General features: G+C 32.0%; 2 protein-coding genes across 2 annotated transcripts; one reads left to right on the top strand and one right to left on the bottom strand.

Annotated features, from left to right (window-relative positions):
- Window positions 1–3,200: 3,200 nt before the first annotated feature.
- On the top strand, window positions 3,201–4,622 carry LOC116774316 (intraflagellar transport protein 57 homolog). Its single transcript, XM_032667013.2, has one exon. It carries the CDS (start codon window positions 3,281–3,283, stop codon window positions 4,403–4,405), a length of 1,125 nt encoding a protein of 374 aa, XP_032522904.2. The 5' UTR covers window positions 3,201–3,280; the 3' UTR covers window positions 4,406–4,622.
- LOC116774315 (xylosyl- and glucuronyltransferase LARGE2s-like) lies at window positions 4,429–15,997 on the bottom strand. The gene is made up of 13 exons (XM_032667011.2): window positions 15,772–15,997; window positions 14,231–14,534; window positions 13,295–13,493; window positions 11,738–11,952; window positions 9,845–10,174; window positions 9,416–9,568; window positions 8,964–9,141; window positions 8,692–8,822; window positions 8,067–8,222; window positions 7,321–7,509; window positions 6,711–6,803; window positions 5,724–5,854; window positions 4,429–4,988 (listed from the first exon to the last, which is right to left on the bottom strand). Exons 2-13 carry the CDS (start codon window positions 14,447–14,449, stop codon window positions 4,904–4,906), a joined length of 2,079 nt encoding a protein of 692 aa, XP_032522902.2. The 5' UTR covers window positions 14,450–14,534; window positions 15,772–15,997; the 3' UTR covers window positions 4,429–4,903.
- Window positions 15,998–16,676: the final 679 nt, after the last annotated feature.

Raw genomic sequence — 16,676 nt, 5'->3', positions numbered from 1 at the left:
AATTTTTTGTAAAAACAAAGCACCAAAATATAACAGTCCGACTGCACAAGGTGAACACAGGCGTGGCAGTGGCGCCGCGACACGCGGACGCGGCGAGCCTAAAATAATATACTCTGAAGCGGTTTGATTTATTGTTTCAAATGTTATTAGGTCAAAGTTTTCTCATAAAATAAAATCTTAATACATACACAATATTAAGTTGTTTTATGTTGAAGTTTTAAAAGTATGTGAATAACACAAAACTCGAAATCTCAAGCCAAAAAACTAAATCAAGTTCATAATGTTAAAAGAAGCAACAAAAATATATCTTCACTTTTATTATTATAAAAGGTATAATTAAATTTAATGGTTTATTACTTTTAATGGGAAAAAAATGTAAATATTGGAAAAAAGTTAACTTTATATTAATTTTATTTTTATTTTTTGTTTCTAAATGTTATTTTATAAATGCAAACAAATTGCCGGTCTCGTGAATCGCGATGACTTAATGAATAAAATTTCCGTCAATAAATACCTAATTAATAAACAGTTCGATAATCCTGACATCTGTAAATGACACACTCGTTAGTCATAGCCTTCTAATGTAAGACCATTGCTAAGTGATTTCGTACCAAATATTCCGTCCGTTCAAAATTTAAATATAAATGTGTTTTGAAGCTGTATAGTGAATACATCATTATTTTTGTCTGTTCTGTATTTTTATACATCTATAATATTTTTTTTTTATTAATATCTTTCAGTTTTTTTTTGATTCTGATCGTTCCAGTGCTCTAAATTAATGTAAAGCACATATAAAACCTTATTGCCTCCATTAATAGTCATCTATCTACTTATCTTTTCTTACTTTCTCGACTTTAAAATACAAAATAATTCATATTTTATGACAATAACATAATTACATTTATAATTTTTATTTTACAACTTATTTTTATGATAATGTGACAATTTCATAAATAAATAAAAGTTAATATTTTATCTATGGGATTGGTTGTTTATATTTAAGTTAAGTGAAAGGTAATATATAAATTTAAATTGAAAGATCTACATATATTATACGCACAGTATTATTCTTGAATGTTAAAAAAATAACGTAATGAAGGTATCACATTTATTTTTATACTTAAAAGTTGTATGTGTGAGTTGTTTGCTTAATTTTATGTTAATACTGTCTGAGATACCAAAACACCAAGTGTTTTAAAGCAAAAATATCAGTAAAAAGTAATAAAAAAAAAACATATACATATATATATATATATAATACCTCATAATGTTTTTTAAGACAATAAGTATGATTAATTAATTGAATATTTAGTACAATATAATAAGAATTACAAATAGACTTAACGACAAATACCTAATATCAATAATATTAAAATTTGTGATGTGCTCTATTAGGTATGTTATAAATGTGTAATTAATACATAATGCAGATTTGATTTTTTTAACAGCGTTCGCTTTATACTAAATTATTAACCTCCACGTACACAGTGGACTAGGTAAAATTTTACCGGAAAAATAACATTACAATGTATATTATACATCACTATGTCAATAATATTATGCTAATACTGACACTTTTCATGTATTCTTTTCTGAATTAAAACAAAGAATTACCGTTGCTTTTAATTTTAAATTACATGGGATTTGATACAAAATTTTCATATTGTATTTCTATATTTCTAAGGACAAAATTTTAAATGCAATTGAAATCGCGTCACTGATTTTAATTTAACATTAATCAATCGATGTATTATTGAAAATTCGTGTAATGAGACATGATAAATATGGTTATGTGGTGGAAAAATATTAACTCTTAAAAAACCCTTCGTCCGATGTTTAATTTGCCGATTACCCAAGAATATCGATATATTCATCGATCTTACTTGATTTTCTAATCACTCAAATTCTATTGGCGTAAAAAACATACTACCTCTTACTTTAATTCTATTTTATTATCTTACATATAATAATATGGACTTAATTACGTAACAGTAATTTGATTTTAGATTTCACCAGAGGATAAGATACCAAGGTCGATTCGTGAGTGCAAATAGAGCCTGAAGCGATAACAATACATCTGACAAGCCATTTCCAAATAATTAATTTGAAACGTGATTGCCAAAGCTTTCTCATTCACCATAAAATGGACGGACGGTCTGTTACAGAAAAACTCGAATACCCTTAAAAACAAATAATTTTACTGACAAAATGATGTCTTTGATGTTTAGAGTACATATATTTTTTACTATGCTAAAGCCTCATTCATACTAAAATTGTGGAATATTTCTGCAATGTCAACGTTTTTATTTACCATTATAAAATTTACGCAAAGTTTTTGTTAAGTTTATTGTTTAACAGTGTGTAAGCCATAAAGCCTTTCTGGTGTCAAACAATATAAAGATGAAAGTTGTGGTAGCAAAATAAATCTAGAACATTTAGCATATTTTTTACACCAAGGCGCCAACCCCACAGGTCAATGAGTAATCACACATCAGCGGGAAACAGTCGAGACAATTCAGTAAGAATAACTGCCGTCTGTGTGATGAATAATGATTACATATTATTATTGTGTTTTACTTTATATTAATAAATTATCATAACGTCAATGTGTGTGTGAATAAAAAATGTCATAAGTCAGTGATGTACAAAATTCTACAATTAAGTAGGTACCTATCTAAATATTCCGTGATATTGTTACGAAAATAGTTTTAGTTTACGATTTGTGTCAAATGAAAAGAAAAAATTACATATTAAGATTAAAAATCAAAAAAAGAATAAGCTTTCCAAAATATAAATTAAATTTTCTTTTTGATTGTGTACATTTTTATTATTACTTTTTTTCTTTATGTAGTAGTATACTAAATAAATACTAAGATCAGTAAATATTAATAGGAATTATACATTTCTAAATATTTATCATGTTTAATGTGAAGTCAACAGCCTTATAAAGCTGATTAATTCATCACTTTAGCAACAAAAGGAATTTGCAAAATAAAATAAATATAAACATATGCCGAAGATAGTTATATATTGTTTTTGTTTCAATTCCTCTCTTTCTACCGGAAGTAATCTAGATTTAACGGCTCAAAAATGTAGTTTTATATGACTATATTATTTTTAACTATCTACATGTTATCCGTTATCTGTGCTGTGTGCAGGTAGATAATTAATATTTTCTTTGTTCGGTTACCATGGTAACGAATAGTAAACAAATCCCTATCAAGTCGAGGTTTGATTCTACGTATTCTGGACTTATAATATTATAATCGTTACTAAGGAAATGGATCTTAATATAATGGACAAACTGCGTATTCTGAAGATAGACACAGAGTTGCGTCCGCAAATAAAGATGAAAGCCATGAGTAGATATTATTTTGTGGCGCCTACGAATCCCGTAGAACAGTTCTTCGTCTTCGCATCTACAGCTGCGTGGCTTATAAGAAAATCTGGCAAAGACTTTGATCAACCGAACGAGGAAGATGATCCTAATGCAATCATCGCTGCCGTTCTTGATGTTATTCGGGAGAAAGATATAGCTGTGGACTTCTCATCTCATAAACTCAAGCAAGGTTGCGGAGACCAAGTTTGTTATATCCTTAACGTTTTGGCTGACGAAGCCTTGAAGGTTGAAAATTTCGAATGGCTGAAACCTGTTGTTGATATTAATGAGTCGGAAGAAATTACAGACGACGTTGACCAGGTTGAGGATGAAACTGAAATCATTTTGGATAAAATAGAAGAGGAAATGGCGATTTATTCTGAGGAATCTGAGGGGGAGATTGAGAAGGAGGAGGAAAAAGATATCAACCTGACTACTAGAGTTCACGATTGGGAAGCTTGGAAATTAGAATTGGAGAGGGTTGCACCGGCTTTAAGATTAAAGGTATCCATAGATGGGCGAGATTGGAGAGCGAGGCATGCACAAATGAAGACCTACAGAGATGAACTATCCGAAAGATTCAAAACGACTGGGTCACAGTTAAACAAAGTCTACAGCAACATCACTTCAGTCATGGACAAAATAGGAGCAAGAGAGAATGTACTGAACGAAAGACTCGAACCGTTGGTCAGGGAATACGGATCTCTCTTGGACGAATTGAACAAAGTCACCAATGAGTATAAAGAGGCGAGTGTCGGCGTCACCGAGAGACAGGAAGTACTGAATGAGCTGACATCCAAGGTTGAGAACATGAAGCAAAAGACCGAATCACGCGGTTCGTCCATGAACGATAACTCGCCGTTGGTGACAGCAAAAAAAGCTGTCGACACTTTGAAGAAAGACATCCAAGAGCTCGACTTCCAGATAATGATTCTGCTCTGGCTGTTGATATCCAAGGAAAACCCGAAAAGTGGCAACTACTTGACATACACTGAGACCCGTTTCGTTGGCGCTGAAGTTTATTAGGACTATATAAAAAATGAAACACATTCATTTAAAAATGTTTTATTAATACTATGTTATTATAAAAATAATGATACGATGAAGATGTTAGGCTTAAATTATAATTAAAATATATAATATCTATATTATTTGTATTACAAGGAACATTGGGTGGAAACGTATAAAGGTACTTTTGAGATTGCTTTCCTAATTATTTATCTAATATATAATGCTAGCTGAATGTGTATATTTTACTTCGAAATATATAAAATTGCTACGCGCACCAAAAAAAATTAATACAACAGTGTATATAGGCCTTTATAGTGAATTAGGCCACAAATACTTAAATTGTTTGCTTACAAATACGCATATTAGTTACCAAATAACAGTGAGAGATATTAAAAATGATATTTCTATTTAATCTCATTTTAAAGCATATACGTATTCCATTAATATATTAAATTTCGATTTTAGGCTTGCAGGAAATATAAAAATAATAATAATTACTACTTTAAATAAATACTATTTTCTTTGGTTATCATCGAGTGTGACGTTGTACTTCCTCTTGAGATCGTCCATGAACTCTTGTTTCAAAAGTGATAGACATCTGAAAAAAAAAAGTTTTTCCATTCATTCATTCATTCATTCATATTAACATTTCGATCTACCCACCAATAAATTTTAAAATGTCACATTCACAACTACCTTCAAGAACTTTCATTCATAAATTTCGTTCGTCTGTCAACATTTTGATTTATCATATATCCGAATGAGGATAACTCGCTTTTTTCTCTCCATATATAATTCACGTATATTTTTCTGCTTCTAATTTTACATTTCGACTAAATACATTACAAATTGATATTTATTAAGAACTTTTTTTCTAGAGAGTGTAATCTAGCATTGAAGTTTGAAACCTTATTTCTGCTTTAAATTTTATAAATCCCATACTCTGATTATAAGATAGTTATACATCTTATAAAATTCCCGTAATGAGCATATATCCCCGACATGTCTTGACAAGAATATTATAAAAAAATTTCGTTCGTCCAGATACTAATGTAAGATTTTCTGTATCACCAAGCTGAAGACCTTGTCTCATTATGGAGATATTAGAAAAAACTCTTTTAGAATACTTCAGGAACAACGAAACGTTAAAAAACGAAAGATTTTTTTGGTTAAATCATTGCTTATTCTGTAATTTAATACAGAATTTCAAACTCATACAATTTGAACGATGATAGGACCAAAATTTTTATGGAGATAAAAATTTAGGTCCTATCGCCGTAAAAAACGTCAGTGAGTCGTGCTTCGTACAGTTTGGGCGTCAGTATAAACTCACACGCGATAGTGCGGATCGGCTCTGAAGGCTGTGATGTCAGGGGAGGGGGCGTGCGGCGTGTGTACCACGAACGCGCCCGGCAGCACCGACAGTTTGTATCCTTGGGCACGGAGTTCAACGCTGTGAGACACCTGGACAACAAAGCTTTCATAAAGAAAGTCGTGTTGGTTACACTATTTATAACTCGAGAACGGCTGTACGGGCTATGCTGAACATTGGTGGAGAGATAGCTTAGAATCAGGAAAAGGACATAGGATACTTTTCATTCGATTGAAAAAGAAAAGATTAATAAATGAAACTAATATTGTTCGGATCATATTTGCTGTAAAGTAATCGAAAAGTCGCGTCGGTAGTATGTAGCTAATAACGACAATAAAATGCTCGTAGTAATCCGAAAAATATTTTGATTATATATTCATTGAAAAAAAATATAAGTTGATCAGCTTCAAAATCTTCTTATCTGCTGTCTTTAAAGAGGAACAGAGTTTGCTCGGTCAGCTATACATTTTTCTAATTCTGAAACTAAAGCAGACAAGGTCGCGGGCATAAACTAGTATATCATAAAAATCATTATTACAATATCACCAAAGAACTCTCTCTTTTCTCATCATAGGGTAGGACTAAAAAGAATTAGCAGTCATCTTGATTAGTGAAGCGACCATATATATATATACATATATATGAAATAGTTGGCGCTAAACTAGCTCCATCTAGAATTTATAGAGTGTATTTGAATCTATTTACGACTCTGTAATAACACACTGCTTTAGAAATATCAATTTGTTGTGTTTTACACAGTTATATGTAGCTTAGATGTTAAAATTAATGTATGGTTATAATTACTTCAACGTATAGTTCTCTGTGGAACTAGTCTTGAAAGTTCTATGTTGTACGTACAGCTGTTACGACAACAGATGGCGCTACCAGTTTGTTACAACACATATATTAATTGAGTATTCATATAATATTAGGGGTATTCCCTCTTACTTTATTCCATCCGAAGCCAGAGAATCTCGTGTCGTATTTAGGAATGCTGCGATGTGCCACTAGGTACGGTTCGTAGTCCGACTGCCAATCTACCTGCGATATTTAATAAACTGATAACGTCGTACTAAACATAATTATTAATAACAAATAATTCAAAAGTCAAGGAGAACAATTTAAGATATAATGTATACAAATATACATGTTTTTTGATAGTAATGTTTGTGAATGGACCACAAGTTAAAGATAAAAAAAATTAAAAGTTACATTTTTTTTTTTATAGACAGTTAATTTTGAAATAGAGAATAAATATTAAGAAACTAGTTTTGACGATTTTCAGCTCAATAACTTGACATCTCCTGTATAATGAACTTATTTTTGATATCTCTCATGTACTAGTCACACTTGGTCGGTGTTAACTACTAACATCACCTCAAGCGCAATGCGGGTAGTTCACTTTATTGTCATGTCCTGTCATTCAGTCTTGCTCCTTAGCCAATACATATAACCGATAATATAGTCTCATAGAATACTGCAATATCTCACATCAATAGACCCGTCTTCATAATAATCATTGGTGACACACCTTAGGGTTATCACACATCAATCTCACCTCATACGGGGCAGTGGCAGTCGACCACCTTATGTAGTTAGTAGCCCTGTGTCCCCTGGGCCACTCTCTGGCCCTGAACGGAGCAACATCCCCAAGGTGTTTGATGGAGAGCCTGGATAACAATTCCTCCTTATACCGGGGTGGTGAAGCCCTATACCTTTGAGTTTCAAACGCCGGCACCACCAGACACTGGAAGTATTAAATATCTAATACTTACCCTACATTTGCAATATATATAAATAATGAGATCTCGGATTTTCGCGTATATTCATTGAAATAAAACTAATATTCTTCGGATGTCTGAATGACAGACTTTCTCATCTCGTATATCCGTGATCACGGTTGCTGCCAAGTAACCGGGAGTATGTAGTTAAAAATAATTACAAACGCGTAGTAAGTCCGAAATAATATTAGTTTTATTTATATGTAATTATTTCGCTTATTGTTTTGGTATTATGGTTTTGGATCATAATATTTTAGTTCACCTAGATATGAGTTGCTCGAAATACATTGCGTTACATCAAAAAGTAACTATCACTCTTAACATATCAACACTTATATTTTTTAATTCATAGTCTTAATAAATAAATTAAAAAACATATAAAAAAAGGCTTCACATAAATAATAGTCTTATTTATTAGAACTCCCAAATCAATGCGAATATTTTTAATGTGAGTTCATCACATATTGGTCTTATATATGTCTTTGATATATATAAACAAAATGAAATTCTACAACGTGCTTACCTTCTTCTGTGGATACGGGTTGATCAACTTTATTGATTCCCTCAGATAACTGTACAGACCGGCCATTGGTACGAAATCGGCGTCCATAAGGAACACATATGGAGTGTTCACGTTCTCCAAGGCTACATTACGAAGATAGTTCACTGGATAATGTACCTTAGTGACATAGAAATAGAATATTAATTTTCATGCACGACATATTACTGAATCTTACTAATATTTTAAATGTTAAAGTTTGTGAGCTTGTGATATTTGTCGCTTGTGTATGTAAAATATACTGAACAGATTTGAACAAAACTATACAGTGATGTAGCTAAGAGATCAGGATAACATGTGGACCAAAACTTATCATCTCGAGCATATTATCTAAAAGAACAGCTTATAAAAGTTGTATGTGGTTTGTAGTTCCGTGACACAGACGATAGATGACGCTGTTCGTTGATTAACACATCACGTTAAGTACTACACATTCACAGCGCTCTGAACACAATAGTTTACCACAATGGCGAATAGTGTCGCAGTTAATAACTAATTAAGGATAAAATACTGGGAAAATTGTGAAAATTATTAATATTCTGTAAATTTATGCTAATGCTGAGGTTTCGTCTCCTTTGTAGCTTCTCACCGAATCATGCTTAAACACCAAGTGGTATCCAATATTATTTTTTATGTTAAGTGTTGACGACCAATCCCTTAGGATACTTTCTAGTTTAGTAACTTCACAGTCGGACAGGTAGATGGCAGCACTCAACGGACCTGTAATATATTATTATAACTAGTTATAGCAATATATTATGCTATCTATATTTAAAAAATAGTCTTTCTGTCATTTAAACCTAAATATGTCGGATGGAAACACCATGATAGTTATGTGTATGAGTAATAAAACAAACATACCTTCCCAATATTTGACAATCCTCTCCAAAAACTGTAATCTGTCCATAGACAATTGTAGAACTAGAGTTACATCAAAATTGTCAACATTCATATAGCTATAGTCCATGTAGTATATGTGCGTTCTTAACTTTACTCTTTGAGCAGCTCGGAAGCTTAGGCAAAGGTCTGAATGGTTCATCTGAAAAATAAGGGCATTAATCTACTTTTAATATTGTCAAAAACTAATAAGTTTTTACTACTAGATACTTTTTGTACTTAAAATATATTTTTTATTCTCATATAATAAGATACTAATTCTGCTTCTTGGTTTCCATTATATTGAAGTGTCTGTTGAACGATATTGTCAGAATTGTATCTCTTTGTTAGTATATGAAAAAAAATTGTTATTAGTTATTAAATTTTGCCCTTAAAAGGCATAAAACTATTTTTGTCTTATTGTATTGGATTTATACCTTGTATGTCACAACTTCGTTTTGAGAGCACCGATGCAACTTCTCCCTCAACAAATTGCCATCGAAATTAACATATGATTGATGAATGTTTTTAAAATAATCAGCGTCCCGGATACGGATGTTGTATTTGCTGGGAGAATTCCAATGTAATATCTGAAAAGACGTATATTTAAAAAAATATGTTAATAAAATTATCCTTATAATGCATATGTTTGGGTTGAGAGCTGTGATACAAATTAAACCTATAATTTTAAAAACAAAACCTAACAAATTTAATAGAAACTTTTTAAGATCTTGTTATATATTAAGAAAATTATATCAACATCCTGTTATCCATATTTAAATAATAAGAAAACATTAAAAAACTATTAAAAAAGAATTTCTGAACGTTATTGGTAACATTCGTGATAGGCTGCATCTATTATTTACCTTAATATTTTTAACGTCTTCACCGTAACAGTTCTTGGCTAACGTTTGAGTTGACATTTGCACGTTATAATGACAGCTGATGTCATAGACAATGTGGGGATGGTTCTTTATGATCGCGTTTATAACGTCTTGATCAGCCAGAGCGGTGGTTTTGAGCCTGTTAAGATTTTCATTGACGGTCTTCTGCCAAACACTAGTCCAGCTTATGAGTGATCTTATTTTATATAAATCTAACAACATGACACCCGTATTGTATCCGCGTCGTAGCGCCGGCCATCTTGTTTTCTGATTGGTGTACCAGTTGCTTTCGTTTTCAACTAGTCCTATGAACTGTAATAAATTAAACAGATTTAAAATGTTTTTTTTTTTTTTTGTAGAAGTACGATGTTTTTAGTAATAATATGTTCAAGGACATCTCTAAAAGCGAGCGAAAACTTGTTTGCTACGTCCTCAAAAAGAAACTTTTTAATATTTAATTAAGGTATTCAATTATGTTTATTTGTCATTTACTTTTATGGATTTTTATTCATTCTGGAATATACTTTAATAAAAAAATTATGGAACATCTTCCTCGTCACCACGCATTATTTCGTTTTCTGAATAATTCTCAGAATATTAATACTTTATTCAAGCTCATCACATGTATCAATGTTAAAACTCTTGAATTTGGTCCCAAATTGTCAGTCTAAAGCTATTTTTGCGGAGTAAATTCGTAAAATAATCTTGTAGTTATCGTAAACCAGTCGCCGAATGAAGAATATTTATATTAAGCTAAATTCTTCTTTATTACAACTACATTGGGTCGAAATCTGGATGATAGAGAAAAGTGGAAATGGTCAATCCATTGAAATTTGTTCCATAGTGTAAATTTTTTGGGATTTTTTTTTTAATTTATCAGTCATTAAAGTACTACTTCATTTGTCTGGTGTTCATTCAAGATGGCCGCTTGTCCAGTATTGGATCTTTTGCTTAGTAGTAATTTCCCTAACCTGTCTCTCGACGAAACCAGTTGCGTTAGTATGGCCATATCAGTCTACGTATTTCGAATCTGATTCCAAATCATTAACCCGCCCTGGCTTCCACAGACAACAACTAAATAAATGTCAATATCGGCTCAAATAACACAGTCATATTCAAATGGCCAACAAATAATGTTCTGGCGATCAAGTTTAGTTGAGATTTTCACTTCATAAGGAATAGCTGAGGCTACTTTTACACATACTTCCAAAGGGAGTAGTCATCGATTCGAATAATCGAATAAACGTATAAACGTTTGTTGTTTGTTGCTCCTGAACTTAAAGGCCTAATTTCTAAATTGTTTTTAATTGGTCTTGTGGTAGTCCTATTATCACCAAGTCAAGATCTGATGAAGGGTTCCTCGGGAAATTGATTGTAACCTCATAAGGATGGTAATGTATATTCCAGGCCCGCCTCTCCTACATGAGGGCGCGGGTTCGAATCCTGACAAGTACCGATGTGATTTTACCGAGTCATATCTACTTTGTAAGAATATTTAGACACCACTGACGGACGGTGAAGGAAAACATCGTGAGGAAACCTGGTCTTATAATTTCAAATTATAAGTTTGAAATCCCAAAACCGCCTTGAGCAGGCGTGGTAATTAATGCTCTAACCTTCTCCGTGTGGGAAGAGGCCTTTGCTTAGTGGGCTCTGACAGGCTGATGATGATCCCAAAGGCGGAATAATATACGGGGAAAGCCACAGACAACAGCTAGTTACCACTATAGATAATTAATGAAAGTCTACCAATTTTATATGTTTAGACTTTTATATATTTTATAAAGACATTGAGAAGATAGAAATCTATTTTATTCTCAACAAATATAATTAAGTAATCATGCAAATTAAGTAAGCATAGTGAATATTTGTTACCTGCAGACTGCTCATGTTTCTGAACATGTGCCACAGCTGAGAAACATCGGAGAGGAATGTTAGATCAGAGTCCAGTACTATAACCTGTTCCAGTTTATCCGGCAATATGCTGGGGAAGAGAAGTTTGACGAGTGCATATACACCAGAGTAGTGGTTGTTGGGGATCCATTTGACCTCAGACAGACGGTCTTGGGCGTCATAGCAGCTGTATTTCACTGTGGATTATATTTGTTATACTTAATTATACATTACCTTACCAAATTCACAAATAGATCATGTATATAGAACATCAACAATTTTTTGGTAAAAATGGTAGGTCCCTTATTTCTAACTAGGAGTTTTCATCATGCAAAGATTGTAAAATTATATATACAGTTCAATTCAATAGAATTTGGCAATTTTGTAAACAAAGCAATTGACCACGATTACTCCGTTCTTGCGAACAATTGAATGTCAGTCCTGATCAGTCAAAATTAGAAATGTTCCTTCTTAAGGCAGTAAATAAGAAGCTTTTGGTTTTTTTTTATTTTTTTTTTTTCGATCGTGTGAAAACTATCCTATGTCCCTTACCTGGTTCTTTCCACCAATTTTCAGCCAAACCCATACAGCCGATCTTGAGTTATAAATAGTGTAACTAACGCAATATTCTTCTATATATAAAGATATTTATAATCATTAATATTTGAACTTTAACCAACCCACAAATATTAAAAAGATCTGATTATATCAAACACTATAGTTATTCAACAGGCTGTGATGGAAATCAGTTAAAACTGAGAAGTAAAATTGCATATTTTTTTTTGGTATTTAGCAGGCGGAACTAAATATGGATACCGCTTAGAAGTACAAAGCCTATTGTGACGACGCGAGTATTGACAGCTATCCAAGAGTACCTTACATCCCACCAGCAAATACTTAGCAGTTCCAACTGCCTTCCCACAGACAGAGCAAGTTTTTTCGTTACTTTACCCTTTCTTACTAAATTACTCTGATCTGGGAGATTCAGTTGGAAGGTATTGAGATAAAATTTTAGCAGTGCTGGCAACCAATCATTAATTAGAGTTTTAGTGCTATTGGAAAGCAAAAATCTACTATTTGTAGCCACTTGTTCTGCATTTCTAAATACATTAAAAAAAGCTCACTAATAAATAATATATATATATTTATAATATAAATATTTATTATATAAATACTTTAATATAACGATTAAGATTAGTATCTTTCACATCACTAGGGGCATAGACAAGTATCTGTCAATATCAGCTGATCACGTTTGTTTACAAGATTGCTAAATTCTATTGAAATGAACTATATATATCTTATAAAATTCTTTAGTTATTTGGCACACTAAATCGATCATGAATCATCAATCGATCATCAATAAAAATATTTCAGACACGTCATTTTACGATAGTTTAAAGATTTCACTGTTGGATATTTTTTTAACTAAATGATAACTTAATAACTATGTTATGACATTCAAAAAGTATTTAGTCAGAAATTTAGCTGAGATAGTATTTTTTTTGTTAACTGTACAATGATATACTCAGTACTCACCGTCGGGCAAATCCCACGTTTCAAACAGTTTATTTAAAGTCCGCATTGATTCCGGGTCGACTATAAAGTGGAAATGTATGGGATTCTGTCGATGATGTAGGAGAGACTTCAACATTGGTGTTATGTTACGAGTGCATTTCCCCATACACACCAAAGCTATGTGGACCGTTTCACACAGAGTACCAACAACATCTGGGATCTGAAGTCATAGATATATATATATATATATTATAGTATATATATAAGGATATATTTATTGTATCTTTTCGCACTTAAATCCTTTGAGCATTAATGACATACAAGTAGACGGGGTAAACATTAATTTCAGTTTTATTATCCAAATAAACCAAAATTTTAAAGGTTTTTATAGCACTTGTTTTCTTAAATGAATTATTAATATTCGCTAAATCCTTACAGATTTTGCTTCAACATTATAAGGGGTCTGGTTAGTGATAGTTTGTGTATATTTTTTATTTATAAGTTGCACATAAGCAAATATGAATTTTATCGTGAACATAGTTAAATATATGACTATTTGAATATCTAACTGACTGAGAAGAAAAGTGTGAGTCTTTGAATGTTGTGTCAGAGTATTAATTAAAATGTTTACTTAATGTTTTGTTTAAGTATATTAATACATTGCTAGTATAGTAAAAATATTAAGTAAGCCATAATCTGGGAATTGACTGACCCTTATACAAAGGTCTAACAATTGATAAAACATACACGTAATATGAAATTATTATCCAATAATGTAAATTAAGATTTGACAATCAACACTACCTCATCCATGTGGATTCTGTCTCAATACATATACAGACTTTTTTCTACTTATCTTATAAGGCTATTCTAAATTTAAATAAAATAGAAAAAATATATAAATAAAAATACCATATATGTTATCATGGAATTAAAAAGGATTGTACAAAATGTTACCTCAGGCACGGTATAACTGGTGGCTCCGTCAATGACTTCGTGAACACTACCCAATGATAATTGCTTCTTGATCACTTTATTTTCAGTTTCCAACACATCAATTCTGGATATTAACCACCAATAATACACAATAGACACAGCCACCCATATACCCAACGGCACGCCTAGCCAGGGTCGAAAAAATAGACAAGTGAAGACATTTTTTGATGTGAAATTCATTTTAAAGTCATTATTATTATTAATGCACTCTTGATGTCATACAGTGATTTTTCTTTCATATTTGTTAGATCATTTTATCCTGAAACTAGAAATTTATATTATTTTATCATATGTAGATAAGCCATATTAATGTATCTATATATAAAGCTATTGTATTGTGCAATGAACTTATTTACTAGTTTGAAGACAAGTGAACAAACTTTAATGAACTTTTTTTAAACTAATTTCAGTGTAATAAGGCGGGAAAGACTGGAAAGAATTATTAAATTATGGGACTGTCTATCATTGTCTGAACTGGATAGGGGAACAGGAGGAGTTTTGTGCGAAAAATGGGTCGGCCGATAGGAGACTGAATTGGGATTGGACTGAGCATGACAGGGAGACTGAGCTGAATTTTGAGGGATATGATCTGCATTTGTAGAGGGAGAAAACTGAGAGTGGGAACCATCTGCAAAGGATTTCCTAACCTGAAGAAATCTAACAGATGCTCCAGATTAGGAGATGTTCTCTTGAGACATCACTAATTTAATTGCCCTTTGTCTAGCATGTAGGACATTTGGAGTTAGTAGCTTTATGATTGCTGGAACATAATGTATGTTTGTACTGGAAGTGAAGTAAAATAACAAAAAGCCCTATCAGTAACCTTTTGGCCACTTAATGTTAATACTACTGCAGGGGCACGCATCCAAACAGTACTATTGCTGTCCGTAATTTTTCTGTTTAAGCAACAAGCTCTAACAACTTCAACAAAGCCCTCAGGGACTACTAATGATGTGACCTATTCCTCAAGGGACCATTCCACTTGCACATTTCTTACTAAAACCCCCAAAGTGTTAACATTAAATGAAGGAATAATGGCATTGTATTTGGATACAGCAAGGGCTGAGTGATCTAGAAAGGTAATAGCTACATTAGCTGATTTAAATTCAATAGACAGTCGATTATGACCAAAGCGCTCAACACCATCCTTAACTGTATCAATGATGTGATTTTGATGTAAGAAGAGACCGCACTTTGTAGGACGAAGAAAAGTTCTAGAAGAGTGCTCACAATCACTACTTACATGAATCAAACAGGAGCTGCGTCCTGATCTGAATAGCGTTTTTTTGAAACTTCAAATTCAGGTATCTATTTGAGCAATGGTATTATTTTCTGCAAATGGGTAGATTTGGAATCATCTACATTTTGTCTTTTCCTTGAAGAGGGAATCGGGACCGGGTCAATAGGGGGAGGAACGGCAAGGGAATCATGGTTGGAAATACAACCTCCCCCAAGGTAGGGGGACTCACCACCGTACATATTTACACTAAATAAATACTTACTTCTAATACGACACACTTATACATACACACAAAATACTAAATAGACAATCAACAGGAACTCAATAATAAGAATAACACCGGAAAACTAAAATAAGAACGGAAATTTGAACTAAACAATTGTTATAACTCGGTCCACTCACTAGTTCTATGGAGTTTATTTAAGAGATACAATGTTTTTTTAAATTTGATTGATAGTCCATAATAATATTTTTTCTGTTTGTACAAAACTACATGTCAATGTCAAATCAATTTTACATTTCTAGTTCTACGTGCGAAAACATGCACAGTCTGTTCAATAGACTATGTTTATTCATACTACGCGAATTTTATTATTTTAAAACTACATAATCCCGACGTTTCGGTTACTTTCATCAACCGTGATCACGGTATTGGTTAATAAGAGGACACAATCTTGGACGGTTAATTGTATCTCTAGACATAAAGAGAGATATTATTAATAAATCTAAACCAGTACACATTTATGCATAATACATAAATTGATAAACTTATTGCATTATCCATAAATTAGAAAAGAAACAATTTTTAGACAAATTTTATTTATCGTAACGTGTAAATTTCCAAAAAAAGGTGAAAAAATAATTTACGTCATAGAATTATTAGGAAGTTCAGGACAGTGAAAAAGAAAAAGATTAGAAATATTCATATATTAAACTAAAATTTAAAATGCTTATAAAATACATTGTTAATATTTAATTTTACGTCTTAAAAATATTTAAATTATTTTTTATTTCACTCCATTTAATACATCACTCATAGTTGTCGAGCTGTTTTCGAGATTTTTTCAAAGAACATAACACTCTACAAAATGCCTGAAAAAGTCTATAAGTGAATGATTGAAAAATAAAAAGAAGAAAAAAATTTGCACTTGCATGAGTTAATTTTGT

Source organism: Danaus plexippus, chromosome 26 (genome assembly GCF_018135715.1).
Source record: "Danaus plexippus chromosome 26, MEX_DaPlex, whole genome shotgun sequence".
Taxonomy (NCBI): Eukaryota; Metazoa; Arthropoda; class Insecta; order Lepidoptera; family Nymphalidae; genus Danaus; species Danaus plexippus.
Note: the sequence above shows the minus strand (reverse complement) of the source record. Positions and strands in the feature narration are given on the sequence as shown.

What these genes read in the sequence shown, in the direction of transcription:
- LOC116774316 (XM_032667013.2), top strand. Translation starts at nt 3,281, where the DNA reads ATGGATCTTAATATAATGGACAAACTGCGTATTCTGAAGATAGACACA.
- LOC116774315 (XM_032667011.2), bottom strand. Translation starts at nt 14,449, where the DNA reads ATGAATTTCACATCAAAAAATGTCTTCACTTGTCTATTTTTTCGACCC. An exon ending in CCAGTTATACCGTGCCTGAG is followed by an intron (nt 13,494 to 14,230) that starts GTAACATTTTGT and finishes CTATGACTTCAG; the next exon opens with ATCCCAGATGTTGTTGGTAC. An exon ending in GATTGTCAAATATTGGGAAG is followed by an intron (nt 8,823 to 8,963) that starts GTATGTTTGTTT and finishes AATATATTACAG; the next exon opens with GTCCGTTGAGTGCTGCCATC.